Source organism: Centrocercus urophasianus, unplaced genomic scaffold (genome assembly GCF_019232065.1).
Source record: "Centrocercus urophasianus isolate 14NV4802_14NV808 unplaced genomic scaffold, USGS_Curo_1.0 seq_14, whole genome shotgun sequence".
NCBI lineage: Eukaryota > Metazoa > Chordata > Aves > Galliformes > Phasianidae > Centrocercus > Centrocercus urophasianus.
Window position 1 is genome coordinate 29,741,899 of NW_024884586.1, and position 23,144 is coordinate 29,765,042.

Here is a 23,144-nt window from a genome sequence, read left to right on the forward strand (position 1 = left end):
GCCCCAGGTTAGTTTCCTCTTGGGCCGTGTTCTAATTTACCAGAGAAAACTACATAGTAGAAATACAGTAGACATAAGCAATATGTGCCTGAAGGGGTTGAATTATGCTGCTGTGAATAAAGACGCTACTTTTTATAATCCTTGCAATTATGCTCCCTGTCACCCTTTATTGCTGGGATGTAGAAGTTATATTTAAAGTATTACCATGAGATGTGCACTGTGTCAGGCCTAGTTATCTCTATTATGCTTTTCCTGAAATTCTTCATCTTCAGATATAGTACGTATGTACTGTAGGAAGCACATTAAACTTAACTGCTTGTTGTACAATTTGCTTCTTCACCACAATATCCCTCATAATATGAGCTGCTAGGACTTAAAGCAATGGCAATACTGTGTGAAAAAGTAACCTGTGTCTTACGCTCTACTGCTATATAGCATACAATCTGAGCAATGGTTCTACACACAGACAGGTCTATCTTCGTGGGTTGATGTTAAGGATCTGAACAGGTAACTAGCACTCTGTGTGGGCTGCTCTGCAAGCAATGCCTCCTATTATTTGCATGGAAATCACAACAGGGATAAAGGGTGCAATACCACATTTTGATAGAGCAAATTCTCAGCTACCATATGCTATTTTTCAACAGTCAGCACCAGCAGCCAATTTATACAGGTGAGCTAATAGAGAGGCTCTTCATTTCATCGTGTGACAACTGTGCATGGCTCTCTGGACTGAGGCTTGTCTTTCACACTGGGTCTCCACAGCTGCAACATACCACCCACCACATCACTGTACTCATATCCACTGTTGGGTATTCATAAGTGTACAGCAAGTGCTGATGAATATCAATGGATGCAATTTTTTAAACAAGGAGGAATTCAGTTGCACATCTTTGCTTCAGCTGCACTTCCAAGTCAGACACCATTTTGTCAGACTGCCACTCTGCTGCCATCTGTCACGTGGCAACAAAAAGTAATGGAATATTGGTGGGAAGGTTCAACCTCTACTGCCATATCACCAACATCTGACTTGGTTGTCGAAGGTCAGCATAATAAAACAGGAGGCATTACTTGCAGAGCAGTCTTTGTATCCTCTTGCCTAGAGCTAAGACCAAATCTGAGGCAAATTTTCATTTCCCACATCTGCTGGTTCTTTTACACAGAAGCATTATGTGCACTTGCTATAACAGATGCTGCTACAGAAAAGGCTTCTGTTCAAAGGAAATAGTGTGTCCAGCCACTATTACTCTTAACACCTCTCACAGCCACTGATCAAGAGATGTCAGTAGTAGAACCACTCTAAGTTGAGCAGTCAACAGTATGCTTCCCCTATGACGACATCCGTATCAGTCATTTCTCTTCTGAAGTAGAATAAAGACAAAAAAAACAACCAAACAAACAAAAAACTAAAAGAGAACTGACATAAGTAGAAAATAATTTGATTAAAAAATAAATGCCTACATGCTGAAGTGTGATTATAAAGATCTGATTTTTACTATAAATTATCTGCCTAGCATCTATGCTTTTGCACTGATATAAGCATGCTTATGGAAGGAAGGGAAGCTGGTGCCTCCTACCAACTCCCCTTGAATGGTTTTTAAATACTTCATTCCCCTTCTAACAGATGGGAAGTTTGCATTCTTTTAGGACACAGGAAGTGAAGAACAGGTATCTGTCTCTATTTACAAATGCAGGATTTTTGTAACCACCCTTCTTTGAAATACAGAAAAAAGTAATTTTCAATGGCTGTGAAAACAACGACAAACAGAAAATATGTAATAACTACACATGCTGCAGCTTTTGTAATATCTTTTTTTATTTTCTACTATGACAGTTATGAGAACATATTTCATTTTGTTTCACAATCTATGCAAACTACTTACTTACATGAAAAATATTAAAAGATAGCCCCTTCTGAATACTTGATTATCAAGAAGTACATATGAGATGTGGCTTTCGTATGACGGATAAGACCTTCCTCGTAACAACAATACTGCAATCCTCCTTTATAACAGAAGGGAGTGAATTATTAGAATGCTATTTTCTAAAGCATTCTTCATTTTAAAGTAACTATTTCTTTCATAAGAATGTTTTTAAATGAGTTCTTCAGAAAGCAAGCTTTCAAAAATATCCAAAAGGAGCTTATACACGCATGCTTTATTTTCACTGCTGAAGTCATTTTTTATGAACACCACTTGGTCTATGGCTTGACTAGGTATGAAACACGATGAGATTCTGAAGACTTCTTAATTATCCAAGAAGTTGCTCAGCTTCCCTGGACTTGCTTTCCTTTGTTTTCCTCAGTAGTGCTTGTTTTATAGCATTGATCTTTTCATCAAGTTCCGCCAACGAATAGTTCTGCTAGAAGATCAAAATAAAAACCGTATTTACATCTTCTAACTGCTAGAAGAGTGCCCTGTACTAGATACTGGTGATCATTTCATATTGCACCTGATGACAAAAGAAATTTTGCAGAATTGTCTGACTCATCTGTGACAATTTAATCTCGACAGGGAAGAATGTAAAGTTAGAAAAAACTTACAGTATCGATCATATATCAACATATTCATGCTACTTTCATTAGATGCTTGTTTACTCTGATGACAAAAGAAAGTGACACAAAAATCTTTTGATGGTAAAACTGGACAAGACTACCTTGAGGCTCACAGAGCTCAGCTTTACAACTGAAGGGTTTTTATCTTACTGTCTAGCATCAACCTCCTCTGAACAACCTGACAGTTGTTTTTTCTTTTTTCATCTTCTTAAATAAGAACAAGTAGTCATTTCTCATTTTATAAAGATTTTTCACACTGTTCTGCTCATGAAGCAAAATTGCTTCTGACAGATTGTTGGCAATACCAGGCAAAGTATATGCAAGTAGTCCAACAGACATGCACAGAAAGAAGAGTTGAACTCATTCAACTGGTGAAGAGGCTCTCTGACTACTCAGTACTCCTCAGGAAGCAGCCTTAGGTCCAAGAGAAGCTCTCCCTTCAGAGGCTGGCCCTTGTAAGAGCCCAGGGTGGCTTCATCCTGGGTCCACCCCTTCTGGTCACACAGGAAGCAAAAGTGCAAACATTGCCTGTGATTCCTAGGCCAGCCATGCTCTTTCACCAGTTTAAGCCATTACCTAACAGTTCCCCTACACACATTAAAGCTCTTGTGTGTGTGTGAATACGCTTAGTTCCTCAAGGCTTATATGGCCCACATCCCTTTCTAAGTGCTCTCTCGGTCACCTGTCTTCAAGTGTGATGATGAGTGGCAGACTGTGTGCCAGCTCTGGTCTCCCTTAGATTAAGGAGAAATTTGATCATGTATTAGTCTAGTATCTGATGTGACAGTGTTGCAAAAACAGCAGTTCTCACTGACTTAAGCTTATATCCTCTATAAAGTCAGGTTTTTCTCCAGAACTCTTTCTGAGTCTACCATCTCCATTTTTATCATCGCTTCATAAACTAATAAAATAATTAAAAAAACAAACAAATCAGAAGATGTTACAAAGAAGCTGAACAGAATTTACAAACTGCTTGTTATTTCCAGCCTAGTTAGTATCTATCACAGAGTTAATTTATTAGTTTTTAACCAGTGAAAACACTAATACACCCAATCTAGTACAAACTTATAGAAGACTCATTTCATTTTGACATATTATTAAACTTTCTCCTTTCTTTCTTGCCTTTCTTTGGCAGCAAATTACCCATACTGATACAGCTATTTTTGAGAAGTCAGATATTTGCTTGGTTGAACTTTTGTTTACTTCTCTTTCTCAAAACATTCTAAACTGAAAGTAAGTAAAAATTAATAACACTTACATGAGGAGGTTGAACCTTTCTCCTCTTGCCAGAACAGCTCTAAAGAAAAGACATAATCAAAACAGACTTAATGTTACTCTGACAGAGGCTGTTACTGCAGGTAATTCTGAAATCTACAGAGTCTATAACAATGTTGACAAGTGTCTTAAAAGTACAGAAAGAACACTAACTGCCATTCCAAAGATTAAATAAATCTTTTTATATTAAGTGTACTTTAGATCATGAAAAAAACTACAGGAGAGCAGTCAGAAGCTGTCAAAGCTTCTCTGTGCTTGGCAGCTAACATGTTTACCAGCAATTTAACTGGAGCTTCCTTCAGTAAAAACAAAGATCAATATCCAGCTCTTGAGACTCCCAATATTTTTAAGATTTTCCTGTATCCACACAAGTGTTTATGCAAATCTCTGGGAGAAAAAAAAGGCAATTAGTCCACAATACTAATCTTGCCACCATCGCTTTCTTTCCTCCCAAATGCACTCTCACCTATTTCATTTTTGTACATCAAACAATTACTTAAGTTTATACAAGTTGAGAAAAAATTCTTACTATAGATTGAAAGTATTCAGGAGACAGTCCTTCCAGCTCAAGAATTTTATCTTCAAGCTTCTTAATTCTCTGATAAATGTCTCTTGGTACAGGACCACCTAAGTACACCGATACAAACAGAGAAACATCAGGAAAAACACTTAAATGACATTTTAAATTATAGGTGGCAAGCTTTTCATTCTTTGAGTCCAGCTAGCAACCATCACCTGAAAGTTAACAAGCTGGAGGGAAAATGAAAGGGAAGGGCAATTAATATAAATCACAGTAAAATCTGGTTGATAAGCCACTGTAATCTGTGAAGGCAATAGACAACTTCATACACAAAGTTGAGTATATATCTGAAAATGTCCCTGTAACAAAAAATAATCACTCTTAAAATACAGTCAAACACCAAATGTTACCTCTTAAGAATTGACAGCAAGAGGAAGCACACTGGATGGCAAACAATACACAAATTCAGCACTGCTATGCAAGACTGTCTTTAAGGGAGCCTACCTACAGAGTATCAAGACTGAAGGACAGGCATAAGTTGTGCTTGACAAAGAACAACACTTACCTGGTCACAAATGGGAGAAACAGAGGTGGGAAATGTGTGTAGTGAATGGAATAACAGACCATTAAAAACAAACAAACAAACCCATCAACCTGCCACTTGCTGTTGGCAGCTGTACTAAAGCAGCTTGGGCTTGCTTTCCCACATAAGACTGGAAGTGAGCAAAAAAAAAATCACCCTTACAATGCACATAATGTATGCTAAGTAGTATTCTACAAAATCACAGTTTATCACAACTGCTGGGTATTCCAATTAGAATGACAACCTAGACCTGACCAGGACATGCGTATTTATCAACTCAGCATCCTAATTTGGGCACAAATTTAGATTTCATTTTGGGCATATGGTCCAAAATATTAAGACTACAGTACTTGAGTGACAGAACTCTTTAATGTATGTAGCCTACTGTTTTTACTGTCACAGCACTTACTGACTTGCCCAGTTTTACTACAGGAATGATAACTGTAGCACAAACTCGCACATCTATTTCAAAACTTCAACATGGTACAAACCTGTTTGTAACCGTAAGTGTGCCTCAATGTTCTGCAATCTCTCCTCAACAGCTTGGTTTCCACAATCACGAACAGGTACACCAGCTTTATGGTTGGACCCATGTGTTCCTTCAGATCTAGTCTGAGGCCCATATGTATTTACTACCCTAGAAACTAAGTAAAGAGAACACAAATTTAACACACATGCACATGAAACATATCGGTAAGTGTAATTTAAAAAAAAAAAGCATTAAATAATTAACATTACTAAAACCTGAAAAGCTGTGTGTTGAATCTATTTCACTAATCTTGTATTTGAAGGGTCTCACAAACACTGAGATCAAAAGTTCAGTGTAAGTCCTTATTTTTAAATATATCAGTAACCAAAGTAAATAAAAACCTAGCACCCTACATTTACGAAGGAAGAAAAAATAATCACATTCATATCATCAGCTGCAGATAAACAACAGAAAAATAGATATCTGATAGGAGCTGCATGTATGAGCTGTTGTGAATGCAAAGAAGAGGGAGACCTAATATTACAAGAAGAACCATAAATACATTGGAAGACACAATTACAAGGGAAGACACAATTACAAGAACGACTATAAATCTCAGGAAGTTCTCCCCAATTTTTGTTACCCAGCTAGCAGCCTTACTGAATGTTCACCTGCTTCATCTTTCGCCCCCGTTGAACTGCATCTTCATCAAAAGACTTTGGTCACTTCTCTTTAATTGGGGTAACCTCTCACGTCCCTTCAAATAGGACTGCTGCAGGGTACTACAGAATTAAAGACTACACTGGTGACTACAAACACTGCAGCACACTGACACCACATACTGTAGGTTGGAATGGCCAAGTTACATTCTTGCTTCCCAGTTCTTTTCTCTGTGTCATTAAACTTTCAGATACTGTTCAGGTTTCAGTTACTTGAAGTGTAACCTTTTTTTCCCCACACAAAGCTACAATTCAAGTTAAAAATTAGTGCTGGAATTTTAAAAAGTAACTGCTGAAGAAGGTTTATAGTCAAATATTATTCTTGACTCAAATTTACTTCTCCCTCTGCCTCAACTGACCAGACCCCTTAATGCTTACAACCAGCATTGTGCTTCAGAGCAGTTTCTTTAAAAATGGAACAAAAGGTTACTTCCATTCTTGGATTTTGACTGTTTTAATCACAGAGTAGTCTGTGTTCAAGCAACCTTTCATACATGATATTTGCTGTACAATAACTTCTACACCATTCAATCCTTTGCAAAAAATAGTGCAGTGGTAACTTTGTTCCTCAAATTCCGATGTCTCTCTTAAAACTTCCACTGTGCCTCTGGATTATTTTCTAATTTGATGAAACTACATTGAGATTAAATAAAATTATCTTCTGTTTTAAATTAATCAATTCCTTAACTGGACTGATGGCCTTACCTTAGAAGAAAAGCTAAGAATTGCTCAGTTTCTCTGTCCTGCTTTATGTTTTTCATTTTTGCTTTCAGGCAATGACAGTAGGCTACTCATCAAAGGATTTGGTATTCAGGGTATAACCAACAGCCTACTGACAAAATTGTGGGATTAAAAAAAAAAAAACAAAACTTGAAGAGGTAAGAGAAGATTTAAAGTATTTGTTAGAGTCATAAATCAATTTGTTAAGTTTCCACTTCTAAGAACTCTGTAAAAAGAGTCAAAGCCAAAATTTGTGAGTACTGCTTTATCTTGACTTTCTTAATAAATGGACATTAAAAGAGTTGCTTACCCTTTATATGGCTTTTAAATCCAGGATAGGGTGTGAAAATAGCATCTGTTCTGGCACAGCTATTTTCTAAATAAATAGTGATAACAAACAAAAACAAAACAAAACAAAACAAGAGTGAGGCCCTAATTATGTATTTACAATTTAAAATATTCTAACCAGTTTTTAAGCCAATCTGATCTAATTAAAGTTTTTCAAACAACAAAAGCATCAGAAATTATTCATCCTATGAAAACATGCTCATACCTAATTTCATGCACTTGCACGGACTGATTGGTTTTACCTGGCTAAGTCACCTCCATAAACACAGGCACACACACACAAGGTTACTGGATCAGGATCAATTTCTTCTAATCTATTTCTTTTTTTAATTTTTATTTTTCATTGTGTTGTTCTGTCATTTATTTCTTCCTGTACAGAAGTTTCTTCCTTGCACACCAGTGCTGTTTTACTTCTATTTCCTTTCTTAAAACTGCTTTTTTTTTTTTTTTTTTTTTCCCCTATTTTTAACCTGGTCTGGTTTACTGATCAGCATCCTTTTTTCACCTTCCTGCATTTACTCTGATTCCTGTGGCTGCTTTAATTTGCTTAGACATAAAACCTGTCAGTCCAAGCCAATTCAGTTTACTCTAATGTTTCTATTTAAATATAAATACACCAAAGCTCTACAAGTATTTTATTATGGCTGAGCAAAAAGAAAGACTTTAAGTTACTGAAGAAATGACAGTAACTTAAATTTTATGAAGCAGTATTTTGCCAGCTAGTGTCTTCTACATAGATTCTCTGTGAAACTTATGGAAAAATAAGCTTTGATCTCTAACAGTATGAAGTACTTCACAGAGACAACACACATGGGGGTTCATAGTTACACTGCAAAATCTATGTCTCTTTCACTACTTCTGTATATAAAAGTGTCTTTGCTGGTTACATAGGCACTAATTGTGCAAGTGGGATCCAGTCCACCAGATAGATTTAAGACTGCTTACGGAAATAGTCAGTTGTGCCAGGTGGTATATTAAAAATAGCAATAGCGTGAGTTATTTTGAAATAAAATAGCAATTCTAAGTAGTTCATAATTAAAATTGACTACAGATGTATTTCTTTGTAATTCAGACAGTATTAACTTCAATTTGAAATATGCAATTCTCAAGACATACATGAATTGCAGTTCTGTTAACTTTGGAAGGAATATCTAGCTAAAACATTGAGAACAACAGCTACAGAAGTCATCTGGTCGCAGTAAGAGCTGTAAGCTTTCCTGCAGAATCCATTAAGCATTTCCTTTTTTTTTTTTTTTTTTTTTTTCCTTATTATGTCTGGCAACATCTGCAGAGCACGTGCATATTCTTAACTTTTTTTTTTTTAAAGTTACTCTTAAAATAAAGTTGTATTTTACATATAAAATAGTGCCTTTGAAAAAGACTTTTTTTTTTTTTAATTAAAAAGAAAAAAACCAATAAACTTAAATTGCTATGAAGATTAAAGTCTGGCTAGCCAGTTACCTTGATTACAATCAATAACATTGCAAAACTCCCTGACATTATTTTCATTGATCTCAGCTTGTTTCCTCTTGATGAAGGCTGATATCCGCCTGTCAATCTGTAGGTAACAAACATGATGGGATATATCTATTTCATTCTTTAAATGTAAAATTCAGAAAGAAAAAGACCTTTCTTTTTTCTAATTTAGGGAAATCACTTACTTCTGCTTTTCCAGCTTTTATTTGGACCACCTCTGGATCAAAATTAGAATGAGCATCCTTCAGATCTCCCAAGTCATAACTTGCATACTTCTCTTCAGTCTGAGAGTTATTATCATAAACATTTAAACTTGTTTCACAACTTTGGTCTTCTGTTTTACCTGCAGGTTCAGCGTGACCTACACTTTCCTCTTTAATCAATGACTGGAGCTTTTCTAAAAGAGGCTGAACGAAGAAAACAGTACATTAGGGTTAAAGGGGAAGGGAGGGAGGGGGGGAACAAACAAAAAAGGCCAAGTATTACTAAAAGTTCTAAGAAAGACTGATTTAAATTATTTTAGGAAATGCAACATTTGCTTCTAACAGAGGATGGTAATTAAAAAAAAATAAAAATCTGTCATTCCAAACAGTGCACATGCTATGACTTTGGTCCTTTCTGACCTGTGTCTTTCAGATATTTGTACAGGAAAACTCCCAAATTTCTGAGAAAAATCTGTTACTCTTGTGTTAGCAGCTAAATCAAAAGCTTCAATCATTGGCATCAGTGCCACTTAACAACCATGTCACTCAAATGCCTACTCAGAACTGTAAGGCTCAGTACCCTTCCTTCTTAACACGAAAGCCAGTGCTTTCACACTGTACAGCCTTTACTTTATCACCAGAGCACTACCTTCTCCACTTGAAACTGCAGTTGCCCAAGTGAATGAGAGAACACAGATATGAAATATATAGGTATTATCCACAACACATGCTTTTCTTGACATGGCTGATTATCTACTTAGGTCATGAAATTAAATGACAGAATGGCGCAATAACATTTGTAGCAGCAAAATAAAAGCAAAACCTTGGTGTACATACATCTATATATAAGCCACACGTCATCATTTTTGTTTTTACCAGTTTCATCCAATCTAAATTTACTTCTCTGTTTTCCCTCCAGAAATTCAGATTTATTTCTTTTAAATACCACCTGATTTTTGCAAGCCTTTTCATGAAATTCCTCCACTGAACTGAAGGAACACCACAAGTAGTTTTTTCTTGCTTATATCTGGCTTGTTCTCTCTTTGTATTTATTCTGAGAAAGATTTTGCTTATCTGGGAAACACACAGGGATTTTTCTATACCTGTAGACAAGCAAATACAGAAATTTTATTTATTTTTCACTCTCTCAGAACTGCACTCTTGAAATAATTGTTGACTAGCTGAAGGGAAAATGGATATTCAAATTCCCATCTTTTACATATCAGCTATCAAAGTCAGAACTCTATTCAGATACCAGCTGATACCACCATGGAACTAAATTATAGCTACTTTTGACAGGGTTGGAAAGTTTCACATAGCTAAAAGAAATGACAGCAATAGTGACTGGCTACTTGGCAGGATGAGACATTAATGTCAAAGAAATTACTCTTTAGAAAAAAACAAAAAACCGACGCTGAAAATATATTTAATTGCAGTAAGACACTCCAGGATGTGTCATGCTGGGATAATGCCACTTCTTGAACCACTGAAAGCACTCCATGAGCCTCAAAACTCACCCAACGCATGGAATCATTATCATAGCATGACACACACCTGCCGTGTCTTATTGCTTAATTATAACCCACCATAGATGGAAATGTATCACATTTACAATGCAAGTCTAGAAATCAATGAGGCTGCATTTATGCAGCCTGCTCACCTACAGTGGCTATTCCCACCATTAATACGAAAAATCTGTAAGTGCAGGTACCTATGAAGCATACCAGGATTTCAAGTGTATAATACTCGTGAACCCATTTTTGCTGAACACAGCAGTAAGATCAAACAACTACAATTTTTCAGTCTAGTAGTGTGGCTACATTCAGTTGTTGACCACTTTAGTCAAGTTGAAGGTGCCCAATGAAATATTTACCTGCAAACATAAAATATGCTGCTGAAGTGCACTAAAGAGCAATGTTGGCTGAAGTGCTGATGTGCTCTGAAGCTTGCTCCAGTCGATTACAACTTTCACGACATCATCTCCAAGGTTAAGCTTCCACAGGGAAGGACACACACCGCAAAAAGAACAGTACATTATGCCATGTTAATGTCAAAAAAGCACACAGGAAACCTACAGGACAACAATTCCACTCAATCTCATGCAGATCCCACCTTTATGTGGGGATACAGAATAGGTTTGACATTAATTACAATTCAAATAGGTGTTACTTTCAAAGTAAGCTAGTATTAGGAGAATATGTTCAAAATTTAGAAAATTCTAACTATCTAAACACACTTTCACTGTATTAATTTGAACTTTGGTATATTCTCTATGCAGTTAACCACTGTACTTGAGCATACTGCTCATGCTAATCACACAAATATTTCCTTTAACAGATAATAGAACCAGCAGCAAGAAGAAACACCCACCCAGAATGGCATTCTCCTGTACATACATGTGTGTGTGAATTAAATGTGCAAGGCTGTATGACCAGAGTCTTGATACTGTGCCATCTGTACTTGTTAATTCAAAGCAGGCTTTATATCAAAAAGAATACTGTTAAAGTCTTTACAAAATCTTCCAGTTAAACAAACTCTGAACTACAGAGCATCACTGCCAAGGCACTTCAAAATCCCTATTTCCCTTCATGAGCATTCAAAACAAATAGCAATTGCCATATCCTATTGTCTTTGCTGAGAAATGGCAGCACTTAACTCCCAAAACAATGAAGAGAAACACACATAGGGAACCTGAAGTTACATTTATAGGAATGATGTACCTTCTACGAACTAACAATTCAGTTAACTTTTTAATACAAAACTGATTGTTAATAATCACTAATTAATTATGTACTTCCACATAGCTCTTTGTCGTATTTGTTACACTAAAGCTTTTCTGAGAAGAACCTGAAGGGACAAAAACTTTCATTTTCACAAGCCAGTGAGGTTGTTTTCCAACCAAATATCCCCAAGCAATCTCCCAAATTATAAATACAGATAAAAAAATGATTTAAAATGAACAGGACCTACAGGTGCTCTGTTTCAGATGCAGAATTCTAAGTCATGAGCAAATTTGTACACCTACATCTCATTCCTATCACATTAAAAAAATAAATTAAAAACAAAAAGTACCACTTCGATGATAAGATTGACCTTGAACACATGGTCTAAAAAGTCAGTGTCTTCCAACAACATCAAATATTATGAACACAAAATGCACGTGTACTTGTTTCATAGCACTGCATATTATGAAACAGAAATAAAAATCAAGAATGCTTTCATTACACTGAAGGCAAAGCAGTGGAACCTGAGGTTGCTCTACATCAGTTTTGGAACCAAGCAATACTATAACATCACATGTAAAGAAGGACAAGCCTGAACCCTCATTCTTTAGTCAAAGGATGGCCTTGTTAAATCCAGTGTTAGATTACAGATCAGTTACATAGTAAAAGACATGGAAGACTACTGACCCTCAGAGACAAAAAAATAAACACCTAGGGGAACTACAAATAGATTTGCATTGTTTTCCAATGCACTACAAAATAACAACTGAATCATGTTTTTTATCTAGTTAGATACATAATGTATTTTAGTTAATTTTCACAAACATTATTATTCTTACTTAGTACTTAATCTACATAAGAGGCAAGGAAAATAATGTTTTAGTAAATAATTGTTATGGAACCTCAGAAACATAAGAACATATTAAGAATTTAGTAGAATAAAACTTCACCTTACAAGTAAAATGTCTCCGCTTGTGTAATCATCTAAAGGGCACTATGTGAAGCAAGTATTTCTTCCCAAAGTTTTGAGAGTAATACATGCTACACTAAAGAGTACTGACAGGACAAAAGAGGTACACTGCCATAAGAGACAAAATACGTGTCCTACTGTAATGGCCTACTAAGCCCCCTTTTCTGAAATGAATCAGTTGATGTGCACATTTGTATCATACAATGGTATGCTGCAATGTGCAAAAACAATACCTTCTGACTTAGAATCTAGAGGCAAGGGATAAACTTACACACACTGTTAAGTAAAGGACAAATTCCTTCTGCAACCAAACATGTTTCAAAAACTGCACACCTGTTTTTCTGTTACATCCTATAAGAACTGTAAAAAGAAGGATTATAAATTATATAATTTGACAACCTCAAAACCTTCGTGGATTTAGAGGTCTTGAGTCTATTCAACAGCAAGTTGCAGAAACAAAAGTTATTTCAGCTCTTTGAAATTATTTTTATGAACTACACAAATTATCCCTTGAGACTTAAAGAACGTTCCAAGATCTGCCATATTGGTTCCAATAGTTGTTATGTCCAGATGTCCTCCTAATCACTGTGTTGCAAGTCATTGCTCCAGTAAATATATATAATTTTTTTTTTTTTTTCCTATTTCCAGTGCAACTTGGTAGCATAAATGTAGCTTAAGTTGCTATGACAGATCGCAAATTGTGATAGATGAAGACCTGGTTCAAATATTGAACCATCTCATCTTGGTCATTCTCAAGGGAGAAGGGGACCAGAAGCATCAGTCTAAAGTGCAAGATAGATATCTGAAGTGGATAAGCTGCTAAAACACCATCAGTCTACCAGAAGTGCTGGCAGGTAAGAACGTAACTCGACAGCTGGAAATGACCTTGACTGAGCAATTAGAAGAATCTCATCAGCTAAGACAGCATAACCAAACCGCAACCTACCCATGGTACAGCACACAGTGAAACAGCTTTAAGATGTCACAGAAAGAACACGCTCCAAACACCAGTGCTTCCAAAGACCTTTATTCTGCTCCATACTTACTGCAACCCACCTGAGGGCATGCAGCAACTCTAATATCAACTGTATTACCTCCCCAGGACACCAGTTCACCGCCTGACCCCAGACTATACACTGCTGCCTAACTGCAGAAGTGCGACTGCACCTCTATTGCCTCCACAGAATGACACCTGCGCTTCCACAAAGGAAGACGAGTTAACTTGTAAATTATTTACGGCAATGATTAAGTTGCTGCTGGAAGCTTCTCTTGATAAGGGCCTCCCACCACAGCCGCGCTATCTGCTACATAATTCATCACCACTAAATCCCTAAACAGGTGTTTCAGCCTAAGAGCAACGCCACTTCTGAGCACACAACTCCACCGCTCCTGTCATCACCTGCAGGCGTGACAGCCTCCCGTACTTACTGTGGGCTCCTTTCCTCCCTATACTTTAAGCCCATCCCCGAAGACTCCCGCGGACAGGGAGAAGCAGAGATGCCCGCCCAAAGGGGCGAGCACGGCAGGAGCGGGCCCACAGCCGGCCCGGCCTTGGGCCTCCGCTCCGCCCGCCGCGCACTCACCTTCCCCGCCAACCCGGCCAGGGAGCGCAGGGCGCTGCTCGCCACCTCCGAGGCCGCCAGCTCGGCCCCGGACTCCGAAGAGCCGTCGCCGAGCTCCGGCAGGCCGGGCGCCGCCGCCATGACAGCAGCCCCGGCCGCAGCCGCCAGCGACGTGCCCTGCGTCGCTCAGCGATGACGAACGGCTCGTGCGGCCGTGACCGCGGGCCGCCCCCACGCGATGATGGACGGGAGCAGCAGCCAATCGCGGGCCTTGGTGCGGAAGCTGGTGCTGCGGCCGTGGATGCGGTTCTAGGGGAGTGCGGAGTTTCATGGCTGCCGACTGCAGCCGCGATCCTTGCAGGGAGAGTCTGTGCGCAGCGCAGCAGGGCCCCAGTGAGGAAGCTGTGGCAGGGCTGGCTGTCCTGGCCAGACATTGCCTGTCCTGCTCTGGTCCCCTGTATCCGCGGGAAGGACACGTGCCCATCCATCTTGGCGTGGCATGCTGTGTGCGGCTCCACGTGTCAAACACATGGCTTTCCCAAAACTGCGGCCTTTTTTAAGTCTCCCTACGAGCTTTTCTCAGCTCAAGTCCATTGCAGTTCTCTAGTAAAATACCATCTCAAAGGCTGCAAAGTCACAGCATGTTGGGCCGGCAGCACAGCCTACCCTATGTGCTGATTTGGCACCTTTGATTTTAACCAGGCTTTAAACCTGGGCTGCAGCTGCTTCTGTGGCACATCCTCTCCCTGCAAGGACACCTCATCTCCTTGTTCTTCAGTTTGCCTCCTGTTCCTTCTTACCCTTCAGCTGCATCCACAGTGGCAGTGCCTTGACTGAGAGCATTCATGGAGGGAAGGACGTGTGTTAATTCTAAGCACACCAGATTATTGCACTTCTTTTTCAGCCTTACTTTTCTGATTACTTTTGTACACTCATGAGTTTCTCTTCAAAGCCTTGACTTCTCAGGTTACAGAAGGGTTGCTCTATTGCCAGACATTGAGGAACAAGTTTGTCACACTCTGTTTGTACAGATAGACTACTTCCTCAAATGCAGTCTGCTCAACTTCTTTCTTAGGACCAGCAGTACTGACAAAGGTTTTCTACCTGGTGTTTCCTTTTATCACTTAATTTCTATCTTTTAGGCTTCATGCATTTTCCTGTTCCCTCCCCCAGAGGATTTCCTTTACAATCAGTTTTCTCTCTTGATTCTCTTCATACTTCCTGTCTCTTGAAAAGAGGCTTATGAGCCAATTCTCCTGTTATAAAGGAGACCACATAGGTGTGCAGGATAGACCTGTCTTGATATTTTAGTTTTCTTCCCCATCAGGCATTTTTCATGCCCAAAGAGAGATCATTAGTAAACAGCAAAAGAATATTAAGGGTAGAAAAAAATGCAAACAGACAAGATGGGCAGAGGATGCCGACTTATCAACCGAATGTTTTCCTTTTCATAAGTTACTAAATCTTCTGAGATGCTGGGAAAGCACTGAACTCTTTGGTTTTGTTTCATTTTCTGTCTCATCACGCTTGTTTTGTTGTTTTTGTTTGTTTTGCTTTTTGTTGTTGTTGTTGTTGTTGTTGTTTTTGTTTGTTTGTTTGATTGATTGATTTTAATTTTCAAGGTGATGCTGCAATTCCTGCAGCACAGGAGCAGGTTTCTAGCTGACGTGGCTGACTTAAACCCTTGGAAAATGATAATGTGTCTGAACTTCTATGAGATCGTGAGCAAGTTCTGGACCTTCAACTGAAAGAGAAAGCCTGCTCAGTTCCAGAGGCAAATTATTGACTTGAGAAGTAATGATTTAAAATATGTATTTCCTGGAGATATGTGCTTTACAATAATATCTTACCTAAACTAAACTAGATCGCACTTGGCTGGATTCAGATCATGTGAACTGTTATGCATCTTCTCTTAGAGAAACAATGCTGATTCCTACTACAGAATTTCTTCCTATGTTCAGTCTCTTAGAAAGCCTCAATCCATGTTGCAGCTGCTAACTGAATAAATTTGTTATCATCTGAAAATTCACAGATTAAATTATATAATACATTATGCAAACATGAACAGAAACAGCAATAATTCAAAGTGATTTAAGAGATTGGAAAGATGATACCATGTGTGAAAATGAGGATAGGGAAAAACGCACAAATACAGCTAAGAACAAACTATGCTAAACATTCATATCTAATGGAAGAGAGAAATTAGAGCAGAACAGTTCCAAAAGATGATTATACGTTCACTGAATATAGTGCGCAGTGAAAATGAATGCACTTGCAATCACCTCTGGCAGTAAAACTGGCCACAGTAAATTCAGGCCTCACATAAAAACAGAGGAAATTACATGGCATGCACTCTAAAGCTGATGACACAATAAAATATTGGAAGCTCTTATTGCTTGGAAGATGCTGTTAATTTGCAGTGTATCTGCAAAAAAATTGGCAAATAGTGGATTGCCAGTGATGGAGATACTAGTTTACAAAGAAGGATCACAAGATTTAAATATGTGTAAGTTGGCACTAATGGTTTTTTTGGCAATTTTAATGATTTGACTGATAATAATAATCTAGAAACCATTTTGAGCATTCGGGGATAGAGCCGTCATGGTAAGATTAAATCTTCCACAGCTTTGATCCCTGAAATGGATCTCTGAGGCATATAAAAGCACCACACCTTGAAAAATGTAACCTCAACAACAGTGTTGTTCAATAACAAATGAAGAAATAAAAAGGGGGAAATGTTTATTAAAATAAAAAAGGATTTTTTTTTCCTAAACTATTGCTTCTTTTGATCTTGTTTGTGAAATAATACAGCTCTTTCCAACTCTAGATGCCTCTAAATGCCTTAAGAGCCCAGTAAAGTTTAATAAGTTGATATAACTTATATTTGCTTATCAGCACTGTCATAATTACTAGGACTATTTCTTCTGCTAATCATTACATTTACATAATTTCTGAACTCAGACTTCAATTTTGTCCCTCACTAGCACCAAAAGAAAGGTGGGTGCCTTGCAGAATGAACCAGTGGTTGAAGTTTGTTGTACTGAAGAGTGAAGTGCTGATCTAAGGAGCCTCTGTAACATATGAACAGATTTTTCTCTTGAATTGAAAAGCTCATTTGGTGTACTTTTGCTTATGTCAGCTGTAGCACCAGAGAAAGGCAAAAGAAGCATTAAAGAAAAATTAAACTGAAATTATTTGGAACTTGATAGATAAAACAATAGCTTGAATTCTGCCCAAAACCTCAGGAAAGTGGTGCAGGTCTGTGCTCACTGCTGTAAAGGTGGTGTTTTTGTTAGATTATTAGTGATGTTCTAAATCATTTCAGTCTACAAGTAGACAATTGATAGTAACCTACTTATTGGATTAAAATAGAAATAGACCTAACAAAGATCCTTCCAGAATATAAGTGTATTGATATTTCCAAACATTAATTTCAGAAGAGTCCTTGTTCTGTAGCTGCCAAGGTATCTAGGAAGAGGCATCACCCCAACACAATATTCTGGTTCTGATTCAACAAGATGCTTAAGCTGGTGCCTAATTTTATACAGTAGCCCTAAAGCATAGCATACTTCCTTAAAATGTAGCCATGCACTTAATCACTTCATCAAACATCAAATTACTTAATTGATTGTCAAATAGGAACTATTTTCCTTCAAAAGCCAGCACTTCGCAGATCTCTTGGTGTTTTGCTCATGCTGTCAAAATTAAAAAGCCCTTTTCCATCATGGTTGAAGTGGGATTTGTGTGAAATGTGCTGTGGGAGATATGCTGTGATGTATTTGCATTCAAAGGAAATAACAACAACAACAACAACAAACAACAACAACAACTAAAGTATACAAATATCTTATGCTTATGACTTGTAGTAATGTTATAATTCTTAACAAAATACAGAGTCTTTACTTAGCTGTCACCTGCTTCATATTCAATCTCCTTACCCTTACAGGCACATAGACACATGGCTCTTCCTGTCAGAATCCTGCTTTTGTTACCTTTTATTATAATGCTGTATGCTTTGCTTTAATTTGGTCTTTATTGTTAATGCTTTATTTGCTCATTTTACTACCATGTTTAAGTTTTATTCCTTACCTGTCCCCTCTTTCTTTCTCAACAGGGAAATAAAATTTGCATAATCTGCAAAATTCTTCAGTTCATTAACTCAAATCTTAGGTAATTTGGGATCGAGTACTCACCTTTGCAAGGCCAAGCTCAATAGCTCTTCTTAGAAGTCTGTGAACCATTATTATAATCATTTAGTGTGCACAAATTTAGACTTCTGTAGCTACTTTGAAAGGTTTGATTATAAACCTCCTTCCTATAATTTCCTTTTGAGACTCTAACATGAAAATGTAGACAATATCTTGCAAAGCAGATATGTGTGCTCACCATGTCTGAACTGTTAGTAAACTGACACAAGCATTGTGAAATTAAGCACTCATACCTGAAGATATTCTAAAAATTAATACTTTTCTACTGCATTAATATGTACATGCTGCACCTATATTTACCTCATGTTTAATGGGATACTTGAAAATCTATATTTAACAGAAAAACAGAAATGCAGCACATTTACTTCAGAGGAATTTTAACTTTTGGGATTCCTTGATTGCTGAGTGCTTGATTTTAAAAGCTGTAGTTTGCATCTTTATTAGCGTAATTGAACTATTATTTTAAAATAAATAATAGTGATAGGTGCTTAGGAATATTTAAAATAGGTACTTTGGCTGTGCTATGTACATGCTTTTCACAGTTCAGCTTGTCTGGAGCCAAATCCTTTACTAAACATACACTCTTCCTAGTCTTTTCTGCAGAACTGTGAAGCTGTTCAAATTTAAGTTGGCCTTGTACTTCAGGGATTTAGTCTATAGATTGCTGTACCACAGTGGTTAGACATTTATCATCTAATAGGCACACACATCTGACTTTACTGGTCTGATCAATCATTCAGTATCTACTGAGGAATCAAACCAAGATGTGAAATTTGATACAAGCTTTGTGAGGGATAGTTGAAATTAGAGACCTATATGACATAGGTAAGTTGAGCTTCTCATGATCCCTTAAGATATTGCAACATAAGATAGGCACCTAAATCCTTTAAGCTCCTCTGAAAATACCATCCTTATTTATACCCCTTGCAGTATTCTTCAGGTTCTACATCTGTACAGGAAAATACATAGTGCTCTTTTTCGATATCAAGTAACTGTAAAGTTATTTGAACGTATTAAATAGTTCAGAATTTAATGATTCTCCATTTTATTATAGCAATCAGACAAAACAGAAGATCACACTCGTCTTTACACTGTCAGTATTTTTTCTAATGCAGAAGAGGCATTTGTTAGTAGGGAATATGGAGTCTTTGACATTTTGGGTCCCAATCCTTCAGTGAAGCTAGTCATGCACCTGCTTACTTTGTGCACAAATCATTCTAATGAATTCTAAAGGACTATTCATGTGCATACAGCTAAGCCTGTGTGTAAAAGCCTTTGCAAGACTGGGCCTAGGTTGTAAGTTTGATAATGACCTGAGGCTGATTGAACAGAGAACAAGTAGCCCTTTTTAAATGTTGAGAAGTAAAACTCCAGTTAGCTGCACAGGTATGGGTGATACTAATAGAGCTCGTACACGTGGAATTCTCTAAGCTGAGCAAGAAGAAATGAAATAGGCATCTCATATATTTTCTTGTTTACATTTTACAATACTGCATCTTCTCTAAATCTTTTTAACTCTTGGTTTCATCATAATTACATTATGGCAATGAATTCCATTTGAATCACTGTATTGGAAGACTTCAAGAGCGTCTGTATTTAAAATTCATATAAGCATACATATATATTACATATCTGCGTGTGTATGTATTAATGTGTGTGTATCTACATATACTGTTTTAAAGAGTGGATCTAGTTAGAGAATTATAATTGTGAGAAGACATATCTGCGCTCTTTCAAACTTTTTGCTGAGGAGAAGACAAGACATCAGCACTATTTCATGTGAAAAGACTTACCATGCTTGGTAGTTCTCACCATGCCATATTCTGGCTTGTCCTGCAAGTACTTTGTGTTGCACTGCAGCATTTCTTGTTCTCAGAGGCAGCATATCACCTGTGGGAGCCAAGCACCCAATAATACTAGTTTTTCTAGGTGCTGGCACTGGGAACTTTGATAGAGTTTGATAATGTTTTTAAAGCATTTGACATCAAATGTGCGAACAGCACTCCTAAAATCACTGCTTTAAGTTTTTAACTTGGTGCGAGACATCAAGGCGATGACATAAATGTAAGCTAAAATCCTGCCCAGCGGTACAGAGTTTGTCATTTAATATGCTGAGTGTATAAAATGGAGATGTTTATGTGCTATCAGAAAAGATAAACATTTCCTTTTGCATAAAGCTAACTGTGATTGTTGCCTGATCCTGATCTATTCCCTGCTAAAACTGTCACTCTGCTTGATGTCCTTTAGGTAATATCAGTTGTGAAATGTCACCTGTTTGTTCCACTCACTGATTCTAGTTTATTAGGAAGATGATGATGTTAAGATGAAGTTGGCAAAAAAAATAGGGAAAGGGCCTTTATTTTGCAGCTTAATCAACTATTTATCACACTACACCAGCCCATCAAAAATGTCCTGTTTTCTCAGCTACAGGATGAAATTAATAATCCCAATTGGGTGAAGAAGTAAGCAGATTAGGCAAGGAAAATTCATATCAAAAACGCAGAGGGTGAAAGTTGTAGTCCTGGGACCACCACTGCTGATTTTGTTCTAGCTATTGGAGCTGGGGACATGACAGACCTTTTGCTCACTTTCATGCAATAAAGCGATTGAAGAAGATACCTCTATAAGGTACAGTGCTCCTTTGCAATTCTTTAATTATTCTTATTTATTAAACAAAGAAAAAAATATATGGAGTTGGAGAGTATTTTGCTGTTTTATAATTTAGCAGTTTATGCTGAAATTTCCTTTATGTTCTTTCTGTTTTTATGCAAGCAGCCTAGGAGATGGGCGTTTGACAGGCCACAATAGACTGCTCCTTTCCCAGGTATCTCCTGCTTGTTTCCTTTATCTGTGAATAGGAAATGGCTTAAAGGCACCTGTGTTATGAAGGTCCCAGGGGCAGCTGCCTGACTAGTGAATGCCTGATTATGTGTTAACATGCTTTGTCAGATATTGGCAGAATCTGTTCTCTTCTTTTGCCTTTTCAGTGAGGGTACCATTGACAGACTGGCTACCCATTTATAGAAATGTTGTCCATCAAACTGTGAGGAAGGACAATGGTGTTTTTCTGTGGCCAGTGACTGTGGGAAACTTTTCTTTGGCTATTCAGGCAATTTTTGTAGCTTGCTCTGAAGAGGAGAGACTGATGAGTGCAAAAAGTACAATTAAGCAAAGCCAGACTTCAATTGAAGGCTGTAGTGTAGTCTGCTGTTCTCATTTTTTTATTTGGAAAAAAATCTATGGGTTTTCACGTTGCTGTGTGGCATTCAGCGGGGGGCTATTACAATCCTAACTTTTTTTTCTAGACCACCTAATTCTAAGTAAAAATTAAATGTAATGAGAGCCACTTGGAGTTCTGAATATTTTAAAGCATAATTCCCACAGAAGGGTTTCGACCTAAACTGCAGAGAGCATCAGTTGGCTAATTATAGCTGCATTTTATATTACAGCAGGTGTCAGATGCAGTCATCTCAATAAAGTCCACATAATACTCTGGAAAACAACAAAAGCTTTTCTTTGAATGTGGGTACTAATTTCTGCTAGGTGTCATATGAGCTCTGATACTTCTTATTGACATTAACAAGAGCACTGCAGCACTCACACATGCTTTTTGCTTAGGTTGAATTGATACTGTGAAGCACTTGCTAGTCAGCCTTGGCAGATGCCAGTAGTTAATACTAGTGTTGCAAAGGTTGGTATACAATGCAAAAAGCTTATGTAAATACTTCTAGATATGGGCTGGTTTTGAGAATGAGTATGATCTACAGCCCAGCTTACTTAGTAAAAGCTAAACAGACAACAGCAGGCTAACTGCCTTTTCTTCAGTTTCTATCTTAAGTAATCTACAAGGGCAGATAAGAAGGCAGTAAACTAGGTGAACAAGAGCATCAAAGTTTGTAAGCACTTCATGATTTCATACCAATTTCCCAATTCAATGTAAACAGCAAGTTTGAGTTTCTACAGCGATGGGTGAGAAAGGTCTTTTCCAAGTCTTGCAACTGAGGTTCACTGGAGATCTTGTCTTTGGAACAACTTGCATGTGAAGAGACTATAATCTATAGGCATTTGATGGTCACCTTACTTTTTAATTAAAGGATCAAATTCTGTGATTTAAAGAGGAATGTGTTTTAAAATATTCATGAATCAGTAAATACTAAAGCGGGTAGTTTGCACAGAAGCTCTTGAATACTAGGAATTGTGATGACACTTAAGTGGAATTGCAGGCACAATAAAAAGCACACATGGCAAAGCTTGTCCAGGTGATTATGCTTGGCCTAATATGCAAAAGAGGCACTGTATAATCAAAGAATAGCAGGATGTTATAATCACGAAATAAACAAGAGAGTTAGGCAAAGTAGACTATGATAACAAAAAGAGAATAAATAGAAGGCTTACCCCATCCTGGGCTCACCCACAAAACACCAGCAGAGGCAATCTCTAGAAGAGATCTTTCTCCCCTGGCAGCCAGCTCTTAAATAGGTCTAGGAGAGGTGGAGCCAGGCTCCAACCCCTTCTGGCAGCACAGGTGAATTACCTTCACCTGTGTTCCTCTGGCTGACTCATTGCTTGCCTCAGGTGATCAATCAGAGGTTTAGGCAGTTCCCATACAGGCACATCTCAGACTTGCATGATACCCTGAGAAACAGTAAGATAGAAGTCTCAGAACAGAATTGCAGAGTTGAGCTGTAAGACTTACTACTTCTGAAGGGGTCAGGATGTGCCTGATTCAATAACGGACTAGGTGAAGGGCTTAATCAATAAAAGTGACAGAATCACAAGGGTTGGCAGAGATCATCTAGTCCAACCCCCCGCTAAGT

At 37.8% G+C, this 23,144-nt stretch overlaps 1 protein-coding gene across 1 annotated transcript; it reads right to left on the bottom strand.

Moving 5' to 3' along the window:
• Nucleotides 1–1,789: 1,789 nt before the first annotated feature.
• On the bottom strand, nucleotides 1,790–14,260 carry LOC122157539 (MAP3K12 binding inhibitory protein 1). Its single transcript, XM_042813283.1, has 9 exons — nucleotides 14,141–14,260; nucleotides 10,738–10,857; nucleotides 8,847–9,068; nucleotides 8,647–8,743; nucleotides 7,148–7,213; nucleotides 5,421–5,573; nucleotides 4,356–4,453; nucleotides 3,810–3,848; nucleotides 1,790–2,358 (listed from the first exon to the last, which is right to left on the bottom strand). The coding sequence occupies exons 1-9, from the start codon at nucleotides 14,258–14,260 to the stop codon at nucleotides 2,248–2,250; spliced, it is 1,026 nt and encodes a 341-aa protein (XP_042669217.1). The 3' UTR covers nucleotides 1,790–2,247.
• Nucleotides 14,261–23,144: the final 8,884 nt, after the last annotated feature.